This window comes from Miscanthus floridulus, chromosome 8 (assembly GCF_019320115.1).
Source record: "Miscanthus floridulus cultivar M001 chromosome 8, ASM1932011v1, whole genome shotgun sequence".
Lineage (NCBI taxonomy): Eukaryota > Viridiplantae > Streptophyta > Magnoliopsida > Poales > Poaceae > Miscanthus > Miscanthus floridulus.
In genome coordinates this window covers 109461246-109483954 of record NC_089587.1, presented here as the reverse complement: position 1 = coordinate 109483954, position 22709 = coordinate 109461246, and the positions used below count along the sequence as shown (strand labels likewise).

At 44.1% G+C, this 22709-nt stretch overlaps 2 protein-coding genes and 1 pseudogene across 2 annotated transcripts; 2 read left to right on the top strand and 1 right to left on the bottom strand.

Moving 5' to 3' along the window:
- The first annotated feature begins 609 nt into the window (after positions 1–609).
- On the top strand, positions 610–1308 carry LOC136469716 (proline-rich receptor-like protein kinase PERK9). The gene has a single exon (XM_066467799.1). The coding sequence runs from the start codon at positions 610–612 to the stop codon at positions 1306–1308; it is 699 nt and encodes a 232-aa protein (XP_066323896.1).
- Positions 935–16168, top strand: LOC136477144 (formin-like protein 3). Its single transcript, XM_066475201.1, is given in 24 exon segments — positions 935–1409; positions 2333–2471; positions 2568–2957; positions 2960–3100; positions 3103–3266; positions 3357–3579; positions 3685–3876; positions 3879–4109; positions 4336–4400; positions 4470–5491; positions 5802–5925; positions 7167–7238; positions 10147–10245; positions 10361–10402; positions 10496–10576; positions 10674–10724; positions 10798–10879; positions 11118–11212; positions 13664–13735; positions 13834–13950; positions 14411–14479; positions 14556–14622; positions 15126–15427; positions 15872–16168. Coding segments are annotated over 22 exon segments (3600 nt in total). The 5' UTR covers positions 935–1409; positions 2333–2398; the 3' UTR covers positions 15254–15427; positions 15872–16168.
- A 144-nt stretch (positions 16169–16312) lies between these two features.
- On the bottom strand, positions 16313–19274 carry LOC136477145 (uncharacterized; annotated as a pseudogene).
- Positions 19275–22709: the final 3435 nt, after the last annotated feature.

Genomic DNA, 22709 nt, shown 5'->3' with positions numbered 1-22709 from the left:
TGAATTTCGTGGTCACTTTCTCTTCTGTACGTAGCTCTGTTCTTTGAGGTGCGGGCACATGGGATTCTTACAGGAGCGTTACCAAAGCTGGTGCATAGGTGCCGTGCTTGCTTCCTAGAAGCAACGTTCGTCCCTCTCCTTGCTGTCCGTCAGCGCTCGTGCTCAGTTCTTCTCTGTCCGCTCGTTCTTTTTTTTCCTCTGTTCGTTTAGCGCCGGGCTCAGTCAGAGCGCTCGAGCGCGTGCGCTCGCAGGTTCCAGCATCCCGTATTTGGGTTCGGCCTGACTGAGCAGTGATTAGCGCGAGCCAACGTGGCGTGCCACATCGGCGAACGGATGAAGTTGGCCCGATTTAGATAGTTCAAGAACTGAATTGGACATTTTTATAGTTGAGGGACGAAACTGAGCCCAGCACGCACGGATTGAATCGGACGTTTTTATAGTTGAGGGACGAAATTGAGCCCAGCACGATAGTTCAGGGACTGAATCGGACGTTTTTATAGTTGAAGGACGAAATTGAGTCGAGCACGATAGTTCAGGGACGAATTTGGCTATTTTGCCTATTATGTTTTCTCCACATTTATAATTCAAGTAACACATAGTTGATGCACGATGCACGCCATTTCACTACAGCATGTTGCAAAAGAGCGCACTCAATGGTTGCGTGGCAGCTCCACGCCTCCACCGAGGCGCCTCCGCCCGCAGCCGCAGTCGGCGCCGGCCCACGCCACGCCCCCATCTGGATTCTGGATTCTGGAGCCCGGAGCCCGGAGCCCGGAGCCCGGAGCCCGGAGCCCGGAGCCGCACCCTCACACCGCCGCTCGGGCCCGGACGTGTCTTCCACGGTTCCGCCCATCCACAAGCCCAAAACTGAAACCGATCGAAAGATCCCCTCCTCATCATCCTCCTCCTCCTCGTCCTATCGTCATCACTCAGTTCAAAGTTGCAGCGCCGCACAACGAGTACGCCGGAGAGAGAGAAGCCGCACCCGAAAAACAGAGGAAAAAAACACTCCTCTCTCCCTCCCAGCTCAAAAATTTCCCCTCCGCTACCACTCCAAACCTAGGCTTCCCGGCGCCGCGCCCAGCCCAGCCCCGCCTCGGCCGGTCCCCTCCCTCCCCGCCACTCGTAGTCTGCTGCTCGGCTTCGGGGAGCACCCACCTATGCTTCCCGGCGCCGCCGCGCCGGTCCCCTCCCTCCCCGCCACTCGTAGTCTGCTGCCCGGCTTCGGGGAGCGCCAACCTAGGCTTCCCGGCGCCGCGCCCCCGCGCCCCGCCGCGACCGGTCCTCTCCCTCCCTCGCCACTCGTAGTCTGCTGCGCGGCTTCGGCTTCGGCGGCGGTGCTCCTCTCTCGTGGGCAGTGGAGTGGAGATCCACACGGGCGTTGGTTGGTTTGGTGTCCATTTTTGTTGGTAAGTAATCCTAAGCTCACTTGGATAGATAGGAATAGGATTGTCTTGTCCTAAGAGTTGGTTTGTCTCTCAATCGAACCAAGTAATTTCTGACCACTCCATTCTTAGTCGTGGATTTGTGTGCTGTGCAGTGGTTCGGTTAGCTTATCTGATTAAGTTCTTATTCAGCGCGTGAGGTCGTCATTGGTTTACACCGTAGGACTTCTTAGTACATGCCAGTTAAATCGCAGGTGCAATTTATAATTTATTTTCCAGCACCTTTTGGGGTTTAACTGAATCCCCATTCCCCAACCAAGTGCCCCTTCATTGGAACAAGGTAATATACACAGCGGCGTAGAGAGTTCTCAATAGGAGCCCAGCTGGAACTTCCATTAGTTCATTTTGTCCCCTAATTAGCTTGTCTGCAACAACCATATGTCCATAACAGTTTGGTTGGGGTTGGTAAGGCGAAGGTACATTGTTAGGATAGCTTAGCATACATTCGAAGTTTCCTGTTCTGGAGTTGGCTGATACCTAAATGGTTTATGCTGTTGGCATAATGAAAACAAACTCTATTGAGCTGGCATGGCTGCATCCTTGCTTAGCGCTGCGATGACATCCTAGTGGAAAAAGAGTTGGCCTTGTGGGAAGCAAGGCCAGTTACTATAGTTGTATCCACTTATCTCCCAAGTATTTGTTCACTAATCTGACCTATGCTAGCAGCTACAATCTTCAATTGATGATGTGACTAACCAGACATACTGCACTCTGATTTTCAGTAATGATAATCACGTCCTTACATGTGACAGTTAAAATGACTAATCAGAATACTTCATTCCAATTTTCAGATATGATTATCACGCCCTTACACCTTATAGTTGGTTCTTTTGAAATCAATTTACTTTTGCAGTGCTTGTGAGATAACACTTCGAAATCCTGTGCAGTTTGCCCCACAACACACAAAAAAAAAATCCTGAGCAGTTATATCAACATTTCTTCATTCACATGAAATGACACTTCTTAGTAGATTCTTCTACAAGAGGCCTCCTGATGGACTACTGGAGTTTGCTGACAGGATCTATGGTATGCATGGATAATTTTACTGTATTGATCGCCTTCTTAGATCAATGTAACTTATTTATGACAGCTCAACTAATCGCATCTTTTGGCGTTGTACAGTTTTTGATTCATGCTTCAGCACTGAAGTTTTGCCTCAAGGAATGTACCCAGTGTATTTAAATGGGATTCTTACAGAGTTGCATGAAGAGCATGTAGAATCCTCATTTCTGGCAATTAACTTCAGAGATGGAGATAAGAGAAGCCAGCTTGCTGATATAATACGTGAATACAACATTCCAGTCATTGATTACCCCCGTCATTTTGAGGGCTGTCCTGTGCTTCCTTTATCTCTTATTCAGCATTTCCTTCGTGTCTGTGAGCACTGGTTATCCAGTGGGACCAATCAGAACATTATATTACTCCATTGTGAAAGAGGGGCCTGGCCATTGTTGGCTTTTCTTTTATCTTGTCTTCTCATCTACAAAAAATTGAACAGTGCTGAGCATAAAACTCTGACACTATTTACCGTGAGGCACCTAAAAGGTTCCTACAGCTCTTTTCTGCCCTTAATCCAATGCCATCTCAGCTCCGTTACATGCAGTATGTAGCCAGAAGAAATATATCTCCACAGTGGCCTCCAATGGAAAGAGCACTCTCTTGGATTGCCTGATTCTTCGAGCGATTCCAAGTTTTGATTCTGATAATGGATGCAGGCCATTAGTCCGCATTTTTGGGCGAAATCTTCTTGGCAAGAATGCTAGCGTGACCAACATGATTTTTTCCATGCCAAAGAAGAAATCTCTTCAGCACTATCGGCAGGTAGGTGGACATGGAATTCAACATGAACAATTCAGTTGCTTTCTGTCACTCTGTTTTGAGATGACATCAGTTGGGAATGTCTTAATGCAGGAGGATTGTGATGTGATAAAAATTGACATACAATGTCTAGTCCAGGGAGATATTGTTCTGGAGTGTGTACATCTCGACCTTGATCCAGAGAAGGAAGTCATGATGTTCAGGATAATGTTCAATACTGCTTTTATACGTTCAAATGTATTGATGTTGAATAGCGATGATGTGGATATACTCTGGGGTTCAAAAGAGCGATATCCGAGGAATTTTAGAGCAGAGGGTAAATCGATGCATATACTCTCTCTCTTTTTACAACAGATGCATATACTCTTTGAAATTGCCCCTGGACTAAAATGGATCACTGACACAAATTTCAAAACGTAGGTGCTGTTTTGTGAAATTGGGGGCATATCTCCCCCAAGGGCTCCAACAGCAACACTCAACGGTGACGTGAAGGGTGGTTTACCAATTGAAGCCTTTTCAGCTGTTCAAGAACTCTTCAATGGAGTTGACTGGATTGAAAGCAGCGATGATGCTGCCTATTGGTTGCTCAAAGAATTCTCAGCAAACTCGCTGCAGAGAAATTTCAAAAGCTTATACTCAATGACATGAAAGAGCTCTCGAGAATGCAAGCTAAAGTTGGTCTACAGATGCAACTGATGTCTCCACTTGATTCTGATGAAGAAAAGTATTCTGTGGCTTCTGATTCTGTTTCTTCAGCTGATCATGAGAAGGTTCAGCATGGTGGAAACTCATCTGACTCGGAGAATATTGATCGTGATCATACCACTGAAGATTTTGAATCCAGTGGTATAATAACTTCTTGCATGAACCAATTTCTGCTTTGTAACTTATTGACCATGTTATTCAATCTATATGAGGTTCCCTTTAGGAGAGAAATATTGCTTTGCATTGCTGTGCATGGTGCCCTATACATTTCAGGGTCGCATCACTATCCTCCTTAGTGTATTTGTCTTCTATTAACCTTTTTGTTTAATTGTTAAAAACTGATTCTAAACTATCACATTTTTTGCAGCTACTCTCTCAATGAACAGTTCATCCCTGCCTCCCCATCCTCAACCACCTCTGCCTCCTCATATGGTACCTTCTATCCTTGCTTCGCCTGTGTTGGCAACCGGGCCAAGTGAACCCCTAATAGAATCACTGCAGGAGCTACCAAGTAACATGTCTCCATCGTCACAACCCGCTCCATCGCCACCGCCGCCACCGCCGCCGCCACTGCCACAAAGCGGTAGGAAACCTGATTCATCTCTGCCGCCATCACCAAGTGAGAGTAAACATGTTCTCTCATCACCGTCACCACCACCGCCGCCACTGCCACCTCGGGTTAGCAGTGTAGGTCCTTCACAGCCACCGCCACCGCCGCCACCACCACCTCGGATTAGCAGTGTAGGTCCTACACAGCCACCGTCACCACCGCCGCCGCCGCCGCCAAGTGGAAGAAAACATATTCTGTCAACACCACCACCGCCGCCACCACCACCACCACCACCTCCTCGAACTAGCACTGTGTCTCCTTCACAGACTCCGCCCCCGCCCCCGCCCCCACCGCCACTTCCAAATTCTGGGGCAGCAAAACAGCAAAATGTTTGTGCTGCTCCACCACCGCCGCCACCTCCGGCTCCTGGAATAGCTAGGCCACCCCCTCCTCCTCCCCCTCCCTTATCTAGTAAAGCACCTACAGCTGCTTCTGGTACTTCTTCAAAAGGACCACCTCCACCTCTACCTCTGCCTCCACCTGTTACTTCTTCAAGAACTTCTGGACCTTCTGTTCCATCCCCACCCCCACCCCCACCACCCCCAGGTTCTAATAAAAAAACTCCTCCAGCCCCACCGCCACCTCCCCTAATGACAGGAAAGAAAGCGCCTGCGCCCCCGCCCCCACCACCTCAAGCACCAAAACCTCCTGGAGTTGTGCCTCCAAAACCTCCTGGAGTTGTACCTCCACCACCACCAAGCTCAAAGATCTCAAATGCACCAGCACCGCCTCCATTATTGGGAAGGGGTCGAGGCAACGCAACTGGACCAACTAAAGGCCGTGGCATTGGTTTGGCACAGCAAAGTAACCCTCCCAAGAAGGCTTCACTGAAGCCTCTACATTGGGTGAAAGTCACGAGAGCAATGCAAGGGAGTCTCTGGGCTGATGCCCAAAAGCAAGGGAATCAGGCTAGGTAGCTGCTGTGGACATATTTTAATTTTATAGCATGATTTTCTATTCAAGTATTCATAACATGTCATCACATCGTTTTGCATCTGTTGGTTTACTATTGAATGCTTACATTTCTCATACCACTAGTTTATTAAATATGAAATATGTTATTTATGAACACAAACCTTTTATTAAATGAACTGATTGTAGAATGTGCTATATTTTTTCATCATATATGTATCTTTGATTCTGGAATTGTAGTTTCTTTTAGTTATTTAAGCTATGGAAGGTCTCTCCACTAAAGCTGTGTTCACTTTTGCACTGTTTGTCAGGGCTCCTGATATCGATTTATCCGAACTGGAGAGCTTGTTCTCCACTGCAGTTGTAACCAGCACAAGTGAAAAGGGGGCAACAAGACATGGTTCAGCTATTAACAAGCCAGAAATTGTTCACCTGGTATGAAAAATTTCCATTTCTTTGTTGTAACATTTTCTCAAAACTCCTAAAAGTTCAATTGTTCTCCCTATCTGTGGGAATAATGGTTTGTTTAATGTAGAATGATTCAAGGTTGTTCTCCTGCTGCTACAGAATTCGATTGTTTCCTGTCACATTTATTTCATAACCTGAAAGCAATGGAATTGCACGGGAAATTAGTAGATTGATTAGAGGCCAATAGGCAGGGGTACATATGTAGGCAGGGAGGACCCCGGGTTGGTTTATAGAAGTAAGACCACTGTCGGATCTCCTGGCCTAATACAATAGCAATCAATCTATAATAACCATAACGGGCCTATAGCCCAAGTGCACATATGTGGCTGTCTAATATAACCTTTTCCTTTATTATTTGTTATATTGAAACTTTGAAACTCAGACTGTCTTATTATTCTTGACAAAACTACTGCATGCCATATGAAGACCACTCTTTCTTCTATGAATCAATTTATATTTTTTCTATGTTTGCATTAGCTGAATTAAACTAACCCATGTGAGGTTTATTAGTTCCATTAAGAACACTGGTATGGAAATACAGGATGGTTCATTAGTGTTGCACATACGGTGCAAACCTGCTGCCATTGTTGCCCTCTTTTATGTGGTTATTCCTTTTTCCTTGGCATCTTGTTACTTTGTATTTCCTCCAGTCACAAAAAAAAAAACATCAACACACTCACCTAATGCAGCTTTATCATTATTCATTAATTTCCATTGTAGTATATTTATGAAATCTGACAACTGATATTACAAAAATACTTTTTGAGCCAAATGTACACATATGCTTGTCACACTTCCAATCTGAACACTAGTAAAGATATGGATGGCCAAATTCAACTGTGACTTCATACATCTCAAAATGTTGAATTTTTTGTGATTGAAGGGAGTGCTGGTTTCATATTTAGCCTCCTTTTATTTTCCCAGCATTCATTTTGAACATGGCATGGCCCCACAAACACAACTGTGACCATTTATGACATTATAAACACATCCAATCTCAAATTGTTTGTTGTCTGATTTCATGGTCTCCAAATTATAGGTCAATTTAGAACTAATTGATTTCATGGTCTCCAAAGTGTCACCTTTGTGACTGGATGGAATATATGTGATGATTTCACTTACTTGTGATTTTCCTTCCGGATTGGTATGTTGAATAAATATTCCACTGTTCAATAGACAACAGACTAATTGTTTGAGTATCATTTCAGGTTGACATGCGACGAGCAAATAATTGTGAGATAATGCTTACAAAAATTAAAATGCCTCTACCTGATATGATTGTGAGTTCACTTCCTGGTCCAACCTGTCTCTACTAGAAATAAAAGTGGGCACTCCAGTTTCAGTTTGTGATACGTTGATGACTCTTAGTGACTGCTGTTATTCAGTGTACCTGCCATGTTAACCCTAAAATGCATCATAATCAATTGATTTTGTACAACAACAACAACAACAACAACAAAGCCTTTAAGTCCTAAACAAGTTGGGGTAGGCTAGAGTTGAAACTCAGCAGAAGCAATCAAGGTTCAAGTACGTGAATAGCTGTCTTCCAAGCACTCCTATCCAAAGCTAAGTCTTTGGGTATATTCCATCCTTTCAAGTCTCTTTTTATTGCCTCTACCCAAGTCAACTTCGGTCTTCCTCTGCCTCTCTTCACGTTACTATCCTGGCTTAGGATTTCACTACGCACCGGTGCCTCTGGAGGTCTCCGTTGGACATGTCCAAACCATCTCAACCGGTGTTGGACAAGCTTTTCTTCAATTGGTGCTACCCCTAATCTATCACTTATATCCTCGTTCCGAACTCGATCCCTTCTTGTATGACCGCAAATCCAACGCAACATACGCATTTCCGCGACACTTATCTGTTGAACATGTCGTCTTTTCGTAGGCCAACATTCTGCACCATATAACATAGCAGGTCTAATCGCCGTCCTATAAAACTTGCCTTTTAGCTTCTGTGGAACCCTTTTGTCACATAGGACACCAGATGTTTGCCGCCACTTCATCCACCCTACTTTGATTCTATGGCTAACATCTTCATCAATATCCCCGTCTCTCTGTAGCATTGATCCTAAATATCGAAAGGTATCCTTCCTAGGCACTACTTGACCTTCCAAACTAATATCTTCCTCCTCCCGAATAGTAGTGCCGAAGTCACATCTCATATACTCAGTTTTAGTTCTACTGAGTCTAAAACCTTTGGACTCCAAAGTCTCCGGCCATAACTCCAGTTTCTGATTCACTCCTGTTCGGCTTTCATCAACTAGCACTAAATCGTCCGCGAAAAGCATACACCAAGGGATGTCCCCTTGTATGTCCCTTGTGACCTCATCCATCACTAAGGCAAACAAATAAGGGCTCAAAGCTGACCCTTGATGTAGTCCTATCCTAATCGGGAAGTCATCCGTGTCTCCATCACTTGTTCGAACTCTAGTCACAACATTGTTCTACATGTCCTTAATGAACCCGACGTACTTCGTTGGAACTTTATGTTTGTCCAAAGCCCATCACATAACATTCCTTGGTATTTTATCATAAGCCTTCTCCAAGTCAATAAAAACCATGTGTAGGTCCTTCTTCTTCTCCCTATACCGCTCTATAACTTGTCTTATTAAGAAAATGGCTTCCATGGTTGACCTTCCGGGCATGAAACCAAATCGATTCATAGAGACCCGCGTTATTGCTCTCAAGCGATGTTCGATAACTCTCTCCCATAGCTTCATAGTATGACTCATCAACTTAATTTCCCGGTAATTAGTACAACTTTAAATATCCCATTTATTCTTGTAGATCGGTACCAATATACTTCTCCTCCACTCATCAGGCATCTTGTTCGATCGAAAAATATGGTTGAACAGCTTGGTTAGCCATACTATAGCTATGTCCCCGAGGCATCTCCATACCTCGATTGGGATACCATCCGGTCCCATCGCCTTACCTCCTTTCATCCTTTTCAACGCCTCTCTGACCTCAGATTCTTGGATTCTCCGCACAAAGCGCCTATTGGTGTCATCAAAAGAGTCATCCAACTGAAAGGTTGTGTCCGTATTCTTACCATTGAACAATTTGTCAAAATACTCTTGCCATCGATGTCGGATCTCATCCTCCTTCACCAAGGGATGCTCCCTTTCATCCTTAATGCACTTAACTTGGTTGAAGTCCCTTGTCTTTCTCTCATGAACCCTAGCCATCCTATAAATGTCCTTCTCTCCTTCCTTCGTACTCAAACGTTGGTAAAGATTCTCGTACGCTCTACCCTTTGCCACACTTACAGCTCGCTTTGCAGTCTTCTTTGCCACCTTGTACTTCTCTATGTTGTCCACACTCCTGTCATAGTACAAGCGTCTATAGCACTCTTTCTTCTCCTTAATAGCCCTTTGGACTTCCTCGTTCCACCACCAAGTATCTTTTGGCCTCGCCTCCACTTTCTTTGGTTACTCCACACACCTTTGAGGCCACCTTCCGAATGTTGGTTGCCATCTTCTCCCACATGTTGTTTATGTCATCTTCTTCCTTTCAAGAGCCCTCTTTGATAACCCTTTCCCTGAATACCTCTGACGTCTCCCCTTTCAGTTTCCACCACTTTGTTCTTTCAATCTTAGCTTGTTTATCCTTACGGGCACGCACCTGAAAACGAAAGTCTGCCACCAAAAGCTTATGTTGAGAAACAACACACTCCCCTGGTATCACCTTGCAACCCAAGCATGCTAGTATATAAAAAATCATAGCAACATTGACACTACACTCCCTACATTATATCATAATTTCATAGATCAGACCATTCTTTATTGGTGCATGGTAAAAGTATCAACTTGAACGTTTGTTGTTTCTCTTTGCTAATACTGGCATATGTGATCATTAGTTGGTAAAGCCATTTCTGAACTGTATGATTTCTAGATGCATGTTTTGTTTCTTAGGTAATTTGTCACACTTATGACATTGCACATTGTTTATGTTGGCACTTCCAATAAATCCCTGCCAGTCTTTGCTAATACTGGCATATGTGATCATTATTTGTTAAAGCCATTGCTGAACTGTATGATTTTTAGATGCATGCTTTTGTTTCTTAGGTAATTTGTCATACTTATGACATTGCACATTGTTATGTTGGCACTTCCAATAAATCCCTGCCAGTCTGGTTCTTATTTTGTATTCCCACATAATTTTGTTTTATGATTGTGTCTGGCAGAATGCAATTTTGGCTCTGGACACTTCTGTTCTTGATAATGACCAAGTGGAGAATCTCATTAAGTTTTGCCCTACAAAAGAAGAGATCGAGATGTTGAAGGTAATTCTTTTCACATGTTTTCTGTACTTGCCTTATGATTTGACTTGCTTTCCTAATCAGAATTTGACATGTTTTTTATCATAAATGTGTGTCCTTTCCTTGTCTCACATTTCAGGGTTATAATGGCAACAAAGAAATGCTTGGGAAATGCGAACAGGTGAGTTCTGTGTTTCGTTTCACACAGTGCCTCCTTTTTTTTTTGGAAAGGGCCTCCTTTATGTGTTGATGGAAGCTTTAAACTACAATGTAGTTCTTCCTGGAGCTGATGAAAGTTCCACGTGTAGAGGCCAAGTTAAGAGTTTTTGCTTTCAGAATTACTTTCTCAACACAGGTTTGGTGAACCCCCAGCCAACTTGCCTGAAATATGTGTCTCCTCCATAATTTTGTAGTGTGTCTGTATGTGATTGTAATAATTGACCTTTTCGCAGGTAGATGAGCTAAGAACTAACCTAACCACCATAAACGATGCAACAAAGGAGGTATGGCAATACTCTGTTACAATATTGAGATATGTTATACCGATGTGCTGGCTTAATTGCTTGATTTATGCAGGTCAAAGAGTCTCTGAAGTTACGACAGATAATGCAGACCATTCTCACACTGGGGAATGCACTAAATCAAGGGACAGCACGAGGTATTTTAGGAAGGTGCTTCTATGTTTCACCCCCTGGGAGTTCCACCAACCTAAAGCACAAAATCAAGAGTGAATTTGAATGATTCACCCCTTGGAGTGCTTCAAGATTTGTGTGACTCGCATTAAACAGGTGAAGCATAGAAGCAAGTTCCTATTAAATAACTGCAGAGAAGTCATATGCAATGCCTTTTCTCTGAGAACTTTCCGTGATGCCCTTGTCTGTGGATTGATTGAACAGGATCTGCTGTTGGCTTCAGATTAGACAGCCTTCTTAAACTGTCGGATACTCGAGCTAGAAATAATAAAATGACGCTGATGCATTATTTATGCAAGGTATTCACTTGTCACTGAGATTTGTTATAAATGTACTGTTGCCACATGCTTAATCAGTTAAACCTTACAGGTCTTTACTACTGAACACATGTTACATACTTCATGATCAGCTTTTGTTAGATATGAACATTAGTGTGCCCCTTGCCTCTCTTCCCTAATATGGCAGAGCACACAAGATTGTACTCCAGTGGCCACTAGCCCTTGTACATGCTGATGTGGTGCTAATTCTGAATCACACTTATGACTCGTTTATATTTAATAAGCTTCATTAGTCATTATCCATGAGAAGTCTTAGATCCCTGATTATATCACTATTATTGATGACCCATGTGGCTATGTATTTATTTCCATTCTCTTTCTTTTCCCTTTGGTGACTCATGTTGGGTTTTAACTCTGGCTTACTGCAACTTGCTTGGGGCTAAAAGGCTTTTTTGTTGTTGTTGTTGTTTGTTGATTGGAGTCCAAAGGTTTTAGACTTAGTAGAACTAAAACTGAGTATATGAGATGTGACTTCGGCACTACTACTCGGGAGGAGGAAGATGTTAGTTTGGAAGGTCAAGTAGTGCCTAGGAAGGATACCTTTCGATATTTAGGATCAATGCTACAGAGGGACGGGGATATTGATGAAGATGTTAGCCATAGAATCAAAGCAGGGTGGATGAAGTGGCGACAAGCGTCTGGTGTCCTATGTGACAAAAGGGTACCACAGAAGCTAAAAGGCAAGTTTTATAGGACGGCGATTAGACCTGCTATGTTGTATGGTGCAGAATGTTGGCCTACGAAAAGACGACATATTCAACAGCTAAGTGTCGCGGAAATGCGTATGTTGCGTTGGATTTGCGGTCATACAAGAAGGGATCGAGTTCGGAACGATGATATACGTGAGAGATTAGGGGTAGCGCCAATTGAAGAAAAACTTGTCCAACATCGGTTGAGATGGTTTGGACATGTGCAACGGAGACCTCCAGATGCACCGGTGCGTAGTGGAATCCTAAGTCAGGATAGTAACGTGAAGAGAGGCAGAGGAAGACCGAAGTTGACTTGGGTAGAGGCAATAAAAGGAGACTTGAAAGGATGGAATATACCCAAAGACTTAGCCTTAGATAGGAGTGCTTGGAAGACAGCTATTCACGTGCCTGAACCTTGATTGCTTCTGTTAGGTTTCAACTCTAGCCTACCCCAATTTGTTTGGGACTTAAAGGCTTTGTTGTTGTTGTTGTTTGTTGATTCCCAGCATTTGTATTATACTCTATTCATAATTTGGACCAACGATTAGTCAAATTATATGCATACTTAGTGCACAAAAGTTATTTGCATGGATTAATGTATCAAATATCTCTTAAGATGACATCAATTGTAGCACTTGGTGCTATATTGTAAAGAGATTAGTGGTGAAAATATTACCTAGAGTTCTTTTCAAATTCTAATACTCTTACTAAAAACAAACGGTGGGGGTATAAATGATTTTGTTGTAGTCATGGACTCATGCTACATGTGTTTAGTATCTATTTGGTACATGGTAGCTCAGTGTTAAAAAAAAGATTAGTAACTGTTTATCTCTAGAATTAACAAAAACTGATACAATCAGACAACAATGCTAGGATACTCCAAATACCCCAAAGGTCAATTGTCACAATATGTCCATATTGATATGTCAATTGCCTTAAGCGGTCAATGGATTCGCTTTGTAACAGTTAGATACTAAGATCTTACCATATCAGCTTGTATTAAATGTGTGCCTATACAAAGCTTGCTTTAAGTTTACAGAATTACAGTTATATTAGTCCAACCAGATTCAGGCATGTATTTGTTGACCTTGAACCATTTTCTTTTGAGAATATCTCCCATGCAAGTTACAGTCTTGGGGAGGTGGTGGTCAAGGGTTTGCTTGTGTACTTCAAAGGTTTCAGAAAGTCAATGGCAAATGTCTGAAAATCTGACCAAGGTTTTGGCTAAAGCTTGCTGGGCGGGTTTATGTCTAGAGTTATCGTTAAGATATTGTGAGTTAGACTGCTTTTCCCGGCTTTCAAACGAGTTGTCGGTGAGCTAGATTGATTTTCCCTGCTTTCAAACGCTCCTGACTAACTTTACCTGGTTAACTGCAAAGTATGGTTTTAGTCAGAAATATGGGTGCTTCCCAGTAAACTGATTGTGTCCAGGTGCTAGTCTTGTTCTAGTTATCCAAACACGTGCTATATAGGTGGGCAACCGGCCACTGTGCTACTTTTGTTTTACATCATAACCACACATGCTTGTAAAAGTGGCCTGGCATGCTAATGTTCCACACTGTATAATGCCAATCAATGAATATTATCTACTTTTAACCCAGTTTCATGGCAACTCCACTTTGCTCCTTGCATGCCAGATTTATTCGTCTGCTTTGTGGCTGTTAGTCTGTCATTTTTTTCATTCATAATTTAGCTAACTTCTTTCCATTTCTATACACGCTAGCTTCTTGCTGAGAAAATGCCTGAACTTCTTGATTTTGACAAAGACCTAATTTATTTGGAAGCAGCTTCCAAGGTATTTCAATCAACTTATCTTTTGCACTTCTGGGTGAATAATGAGCTTTCTACTCATCAAGTATGTTACGAAACAATTGAATTTGTTAATCCTAACAGATCCAACTGAAATTGCTTGCGGAAGAAATGCAAGCAATAAACAAAGGTCTTGAGAAGGTGGAGCAGGAGCTAGCTGCTTCAGAAAGTGATGGTGCAATTTCAGTTGGCTTTCGTAAGGTATGGTAGGGTTTATCTCTTCTTTTAGGAGTTTCTGGATGACTGAACTTAAATCAGTTTACGTCAATACATCACTTCAAGATGGTTTAGGGTTAATCCATCAAGGCAAAAATGCAGGTTCATGTCCCCAGATCTTGCACTCACTATATTTCTTGTATTTTTTCTTCCTGTTCTTACCCTGCCACCTCAGAGGCTCTAACTCTGGTGCGCCTCTCCACCAGTGCTGAAATATGAGCAGTTTGTGTGTGTGTGTGTGTGTGTTTCCTGATTCGTAGTTTTATATGTATAGCAGTAAAATTGCATGTAAATGTAAATGTTCAACATACTCGTGAGTTGTGACAACTGACAAGTGCCTAGGCATGCATAGTGCGTACCTCAAGTAAATTTACATGTGTAGTAGCCTAGTAGGTGAACAATAACGATGACTTCTTTACTGACTGAACTAAGATTGGTTGTACAGGCATTGAAAAGCTTTCTTGATGCAGCAGAAGCTGAGGTTAGGTCCCTCATTTCCTTGTATGCTGAAGTGGTGAGTCACTGCCATAAAAAGTATTTACCCTGTGTTTCCTGTTCTTGTTGTAGATTCTGATATTTTAGTCTTGCAGGGAAGAAACGCTGATTCGCTAGCTCAGTATTTTGGTGAGGATCCTGCACGCTGCCCGTTCGAGCAAGGTATATTTTAGCGTTTGTTGTGTTTAAACGTTTTACTAGACACATTTACATTATTCATGCTAATCCCATCTGAACATGTAGTAATGGAAGTCAATACCAATCAAATTTTCTTAGAACAGGATATTTAAGCAAAAAATGACCTTTGAGTAATCTAATCTTGATTACCCCACTAGGACACCATAGGCTTCAGTTTGCGCATTACATTATGTCAAACATAATTCTGCTTCTTTTATCAAAACTGCAACTTTTTTATTCTTTAGCCCCTTGAGGCCTTGAGTACTTTTCCACTGATTGTCTTCTTTTATCTAAACTGTAACTTTTTATTGAAATTGCTAATATCGGCGACTGGTTAGCTACTTAAATTGATCTGACTGCCTGAGCCCCTTCAGTTTCCCTGCGAACTGAACCATCATACTTTGTATGATTGACACGAATCAATTTTGTTGCACAGCTGTATGTAGTTCTTATGTTTAGCTGACCAATTATTGCTCTTTTATTTACAGTGACATCAATTTTGGTTATTTTTGTGAATATGTTCAAAAAATCACGTGACGAAAATGCTCGAAACGCGGAGGCTGAGAAAAAGAAACTGGAAAAGGAAAAGGAAAAGGCAAGTGTGTCTGCTAAATAAGGCTTGGAATGAGACTACTGCTATGCCAAAGTTCCATCTTTGTGAAGCTGGAGTGCTGGACTGACGAGGACCTGCAGTATAATTTGCGGTAGTGCAGAACCTGCTTTGAAATCTTCAGTATGCACAGAGATGTCGTGCCAGGAATCTCGCTATCTGGTTGCCATCGATTAAATGGTAGGCTCTTAACTGCCGCTCCCCATATATATCGCTGCATGTATTTTGGTGATTGCTGTCTGCATTAATTTTACACCCATGGATGCAGTTTTGTACTCCTTCCATTTCAAATTATATTTCACTTTGGCTTTGCCCTAAGTCAAATCTCTAACTTTGACCAAGTTTTCTTAAAATATATTATCATCTACAAAAGTAAATGCACTTTTAAAATATGTTGTATGGAGAATTTAACCAAACAAATTTGATGTGATAGATTTTGTGCAATTTTCTATAGACTTGATGAAAGTTAAAGAATAGTTTGACTTAGGAAAAAGCCAAAGTGAACTATAATTTTGAATTAAGTTTATAGGAAGTTGTAGCTTTCATACTGAATTCAAATAGCATTTGGGTCATTTCACATACTCATGGTATCCAACCCCACACTTTTTTCCTCTTTTTGTGCAGGTTACCTTTGCGAATTCCAAGGTCTAGGAGCTTTCGTGCTCATCTCCAGTTGGAATGTATGAACAGATGACTGAACAAACATACGGACGCCACGGCTGCTGTAGTTTTTGCGTGTAAATATAACAGTTACTGGAGTACAGCTGTCTTACCTGTACATAAAATTAGGCTAAGGCCCCAAGCGGGGACGAAGAAAACAACACGAGTGTTCCCTTTTATTTTTGGAAAATAAACACGAGTATTGTACAATGTTGCTGTGTTACCAAAAGAACAAACGACGAGTACAAATCCTTTGCACTTCATACATTTACCCATTGCGAGGCATGTTAACATAGTCCAATGTACATCTCATTGACGATGTGGCGCCACATAAGATGTTTGATGTGGCGACACGAACTAAACCGTCTTGCAAACCACCAAAGGAACAAAAAGAGATCGGTTTTAGTAGTTACAACGAAAACATCTGCAAACCACTAAAGGGAGCAAAAAAGATGGGTTTCATTTAGTTACAACAAAAACATCGAGTTTCTAATTCGATTGGGTAATTGATCGGACCACAACAATAATTGCTGGAGGTCAATAGGGCTTTTTCCTTCCAGATAGGGGTTAAGGAACTTCAACCTGGGGACACAGATATGGCCAAAAGAGAGTCTCCCAAGAATACAAGCAAATTATTTCGCCAGCAACGGTTAAATATCAATGCGAGAAGTTTGCACTATTCCTAAACAGATATTTAGATGCTCAACACTGTGTGTTACACTGCACCATACTACGATCAGATAAGTACTGATAGTCTGATGTTCAAACTGAGATGACTATATATGGAGCTATAACTTCCACAAGGGGATAATAACAACCACCTGAACTTCAAGGTGAGCAATCTAATGAGGCCTGCAATGATACAGTACATGACTACAGGCATAATGAAACTAACGGATGCATATGGCACTCTCATTCAGTAACACAAGTGATAATTCCTAGCGGGTTAATTACACAATTATAACTTGTTCATGTTCCTTGGAAACAAACATGAGATGAGAGCACCAATCGTCCCCTTCCAGAAACACCATCCATCTCAACAGAAACATTTCACTTCGTCCGAAAGTGTCACGGGATGCATACAACAAATTTTTGGCTTAGTTCCCACAAGGACCATGGGCTTAACCTAAAACAGCATAGCAAGCAACCCACAAACCTATCAAAGTATTACTCCACGACAAAAGATTGACGATAGATAAGACAGCATTCACAGATCAAACAGCACCATTGCGACTTCCCCATCCAAATGCTTAACAGAATAGGTTACTAGCAACTAACAGAATTCTTCCACAAGGTTCCCATTACAAGTCCACAAAGCTAAGCACAACATAATCATCCAAAAGTAAGTCAGCATTGCGAATGCCAGAAGGCCACCGTACTACCGTCAGAGAAACACATGGTGCCTTTAACAGCTTTGATTGTAACAACCGTGCAACCAACAGCATCAGTTTGAAGGGAAGAACCATGCAGCACCTGAATTTGCCAGGAAGCCCCTCCACGAGATCATTGGCAGAGGCGAGAAAGGCTTGGGGTCTGCCACGCTGCTGGTGTCAGAACTCAAGCTGCTAGGCCACTCATTCCAAAGGTGAAAGTCCTTGTAGTCATCCAAGAACCACACGCGATTGCCCGGTGAGTCACCCTGAGGCATGCAAACAGCCCTGGAGCATGGCCCTAAAAACAGTGCCTCATCGTCAGCAAGGGTCGTCAGCCTGCGCCACTGTGATCGCCCAAAGTCTGCCTCCAATATCGAAACATCAGGCTCACACTGTCCAGCAAAAGTGTGTATCTGTCCGTCGCCATGAACATGCTTATGGAAAATCCTTCTACGCACCAGCAACAATGAGCCACACGACTCAACCAGGTAGAGCATCCTCAACAAGGTCAGCTAATTATCAAATTGATAAACATTGATGACCCGTCCAATACGAGAAACCCGTGGATCATCCGTCTTGTCATCCACGCTGATGTCCAGAGCCAAGAGGTCCTCATGATAGTCAACAACGTAGAGCTTCCCTTGGTAGAAAGCCATGTCAGTAATCCACAAAGACAGGTCCCATGCTACTGACCACTTGGAGCCTCCTGGCCGGCACACTGCAATCCGATTGTTTTCGCTACCTTTTAACAGCGCAGCAATGAGGTTGGGCGAGCACACCATTAGTTTGATCACTTCAAAGTGTTTCACGTCCATTGATAGCATCTCTGATCTGTCGGTGTAAACAGAACCATCATCACCCACGTCTGCAGAATCATCACCCACGTCTGCAGAATCATGGCCGCCCTCAGAATCCTCACCCTCGTCTGCGGAATCACGACCATCCCTGGAATCATCACCCTCGTCTTTGTCAAGGAGATGAACCGTAGATGGCGTAGAACCATCCTCAGAATCATCAACCTCGTCTGCAGAATCATGGCCGTCCTCAGAATCCTCAGCCTCGTCTGCAGAATCATGACCGGCCCTGGAATCGTCACCCTTGTTTTCATTGGGGAGATGAACGCTGGATGGTGTAGAACCATCCTCAGAATCATCAGCCTCGTCTGCAGAATCATGGCCGTCCTCAGAATCCTCAGCCTCGTCTACAGAATCATGACCGTCCATGTAATCATCACCCTCGGATTCGTCGGCGAGATGAACCCTAGATGGTGCAGGAAGGGTCGTGGTGGCACCAGAGAAGGGGTCCACCAAGAGCAAGTCGCAGAAGCGCCGATACACCAGCCAGTTACCAGAAGCTGTGGAAATGAAGCCGGTTTTGCAGCCAGCAAAGTGGAGCGGCTCACCCCGGGGCAATGCTGTAGAAGATGTCCCCATCCTTGAGAGCGAGCAGCGGCAGTGGAGGGGGCAGCCGGACCTGCCGAGCAGCGGAGCGCCACTGGGGGCACACGGCTGCGAAGCGGACGCGGTCAACGTGAGCGTGAAGGCGCCGGAGAACGAGGCCCGCGAGCTCCGGCGGGATGTTCGACCACGAATCCTGTGTCCTCGCCATAGGCTCAGCCGCCGGTCCTGGAAACAAAGCAGCAGAGGAGCAGCACGCGTGCCAGTGAGGCTGCGTCATTACACCCGTCCCCGGGAACAGGGAAGCACCATGAAGGGAATGGTGCCCAGCGCGCGCGAGAACCCAGAGAGGCAATGCGTCGAACACCTCGCGCGCGCGGCACGGGATGGGCGACGGGAACAAGCCGCATGCCCCACAACGAGGAAGCTGAGCTGCAAGTGGAGGGGAGGCCGAAGAGGGAGCGAGAGGATAGTACCAGAAACCGACGGGAGCGGGGAAGCTGTGGGTTCCCGTGATCTGGCGGCGTGCTCCTGCCGCTCCGGCAGTGAAGGGCGTCGGGAGAGAAGCGAGGCCGAGAGGAATGGGTGGAGGGATACTTGGCGATGGCTTTGGGCTCAGAACATATGGATGTCTGGGTTCACTGTGTTAAGTATGGGCCGAGCCCAATAAGAAAACGAGGCCGTTTCTTTGTGTTTTCCTCTCCGCTGAAAAGCCAACTATTTTGTACTCTGATGAATCCGTTTCCTAGTTCTACGAATTGACAATTTCACTGTCGTACGATTTATGTAGGATCGTGTAAAGATTTTATGAGGTTTCAAATGGAGCAAGATTTCCATTATAAAAAACAAAGGCAGAGTTTTCAAAGTTGATGGATTTTCCATGCATGATCTTCTTATAAAAAAGACTTCAAAATTGTAAGGAATGGGAAGGATTATTCCTTTATGGTAAAGGGATGTTGGTTGCGCTTGAATACATGTCAAAAGAATTCCTTTTCTTAGTAGAATTTCTTTGCGTCTCGATCCTTGGAATTGAATTTATTCTAATAATTATAATTTAGACACATATTAATTAAGTTCATATTGTTGTATATGGATTATATTTGTATATTATTGTTGGCTATACGAGAGAGATAGTTATGTGTTGCATTTTTATCATAGAGAGCGAGTTGAAGAGCATGTTATAAGTTGCAAAGTAGAAACATAGAATGGTGATCTATAGAATCAATTTCCAACTCCCGCCCTATGAATTTGAGATAGACTTATATTTAAACTTTGGAAAGTGGTGGAATGTCAAATTCCAAACTAAATAACCTAATTTATTAAGTAGATTTTAATTCCTTTAAATAAAATGATCCAAGCAGCCAGAATTTCAATTATAAGTTTCCACCTCATGTTGACAACCCGAAACAAAATGTATGAAAGGAAAGTTACCTATAATACAAATTTCGAGCATAAGTCATAAATTGTATGGGTCATTACACAAAATTTTCCTAGAGTTTGAGTCATATTTCTAGATATAACTTGTTCCAAAGGGGTCATTGGCCAAAATCTAGCGCTAAACTAAAGGTAATGCATGGCATAATATCTGACATCATAGATTAGGGTCCTGTTTGGATCCAAGGAACTAATTATTAGCTAATTAGCTTCTTGATCTAGGTCAAGCTAATAGTTTAGCTAATTGATAGTTGAATACTAAGCTAATGACAATTATTTCACTAGTTTTCTACACAAGTTAATAGCAGTTAATATTAGGCTCGGTTTCAATCCATTAGCTGCTAATAATTAGCTAGCTAATAGATCACATCTAATATTAGCTGCTATTAGCAAGTTTTGTTCAACTAGTAAAATAGTTGTTAGTTTGAGTTAAGCTAATAATTAGCTGACCTGTATGGATTCAAAGAGCTAATTATTAGCAGCTAACTATTATCTTCTTGGATCTAAACAACGTCTTTGTCGGTGCAAAAAGTGATCAACAAGTAAATATTTGTAGTTTTGCCGCACGTTGTGATCGGAGGTGGCCTAGCACTCAATGACATAGGGTTTATACTGGTTCAGGCAACGTGCCCTACGTCCAGTTTAAGTTGGTCGGTGACTTTATTCCTGAGCTCAGGTGCTCGAAGTTTGCAGTGGGGTTACAAACGAGAAGGAGAAAGATGGGAGGTACAAGAGGTCCGGCCAGGCTCCGGTCGGAAGGGCCGAGAGCGATAAGAGCTTCGCTATGAGCTAAGTGTTCAAGCGTGTGCTTGTGGTTCGAACCTAGTGGTTCTGTGGTTGTGTGCTAGTAAACTTGGTTGATCTAATAAAAAATGGAAAATGACTTGGATGAACTGGCTTAATTCAGTCTCCTGGAAGAGAGCGCATCCTCTTTTATAGATGAAGGGGATAGCCTTGCAAGTGAGAGGGAGAGAGTACGTATGTTTCTAAGCCTTGTTGCCCACGTCGGCGGGTATAGGATGATGGTAGGCGCCCATGATACTGTTGGTTGTCGGATGTACGTGGGAGGTTGCGTCGTTTTGTGCGGGTATGGCAGATGTCGATACCTGCTATACTGTTGATGCCCAGAGGCATGTGAGGAGTTTCACCATGTTCACTCGGTACGATAAATGCCGGCGCCCACAACACTGTCGATGCCTAGAGGCATGTAGAGAGCCTTACCGTATGGGAGTTAATGCTGCCCACAATACTATAGGGAAAATGTTGACGCCTACAACATTGTTTGTGTTAGGGCGGTTGCAGAGTACTGTTCCTGCAGGTGTACAGGGTATGGTCCCTAGTATCGTGGGTTGACTTGTGTGTCTTGCCTTGCTTTCTTCGCCCGTTCCCTAGTCTTTTCTGAGCGGGCATCCCCAGTCGGTTGGTCCCAGTCGGCTCTGGTTACGCCAGTCGAAAAAGAGCAGTGAGCAGGGTCTTTGCATACCCCGGTCAGAGACGTGGGGTCAGAGTCAGAGGTAGTGCTTTGCCAGGCCTTTCAGTCGGAGAGACTGTCTGGAGGTGGGCTGTAGACCGAAGCGGGCGCTCCAGTCGGAGAGGTGGGCCGGAGTCGGAAGGCGGGTGTCGCTCCTCCTCGGCCAAACCTTTCAGTCGGTGATTGAATTGCCCTTCTAGCCTATCGTTTAGATACTTGGGCCAGCCCATGAGTTACGCGTTTGTCTGCTTGAGCCAAGCTTTTGTTGGAAAGCCGGCCCGCGAGGGACTTCGGGTTTATGAACACGATAGGAGCCCCCGAGCTCCCAGGCGATTCGGGCAGAATAGTCTAGGGGATTTTTGCCCCCGAGCGCACCCGCGGGTGTAGCCTCCGGGCGGTTCAGGTAGAACCGTCTAGGGGGTTTCGTGTTGCCAGCGGGGGAGGTTTTTATTTTGTCAGCGAGTGCGCGTGAGCGCACCCACGGGTGTAGCCCCTGAGCCCCCGGGTGATTCAGGCAGAATCGTCTGGGGGGTGTTTGTCAGCGGGCGTGTGTGTGTGCTTTTTAGTTGAGACAGAATTGTCAACCAAGGCATCGTTGTGCAGCCGTGGCGTTTAGTTTTTTAGGGTCAGGTGAGACAGAGCTCGTGGATCCTAGCGTCGATGCGTGCTGTGGGATCGGGCGAGGCTGTTAGTCAAGGGATCGGATGAGACGGAGCTCGCGGGTCCAGGCGTCGGTGCGCGCCATGGGATCGGATGAGTCAGAGTCGTGGTTCCTGGCCTCGGTGTAGTCTGTGCAGCTGAGGTAGTTAGTTAGTTAGTTTTAGGGATCGATTGTGTCGAAGCTCACTGATCCTGGCGTCGGTGTGCGTTGTGGGATCGGGCGAGTCGGAGTCATGGATCCTAATGGGGCAAGTTCAGGGTCATAGACCCAGGTAGTTTTGGAGTGCAGTCGAAGCATAGCCGGATGGGGCGAGTTCAGGGTCGCAGACCCAGGTAGTTTTGGAGTGCAGTCGAAGCATAGTTGGATAGGGCGAGTTCGGGGTCACAGACCCAGGTAGTTTTGGAGTGCAGTCGAAGCGTAGCCGGATAGGGCGAGTTCAGGGTCGTAGACCTAGGCGTTTTGTGTC

Coding starts and splice junctions, on each gene's coding strand:
- LOC136469716 (XM_066467799.1), top strand. CDS start 610: ATGCACGCCATTTCACTACAGCATGTTGCAAAAGAGCGCACTCAATGG.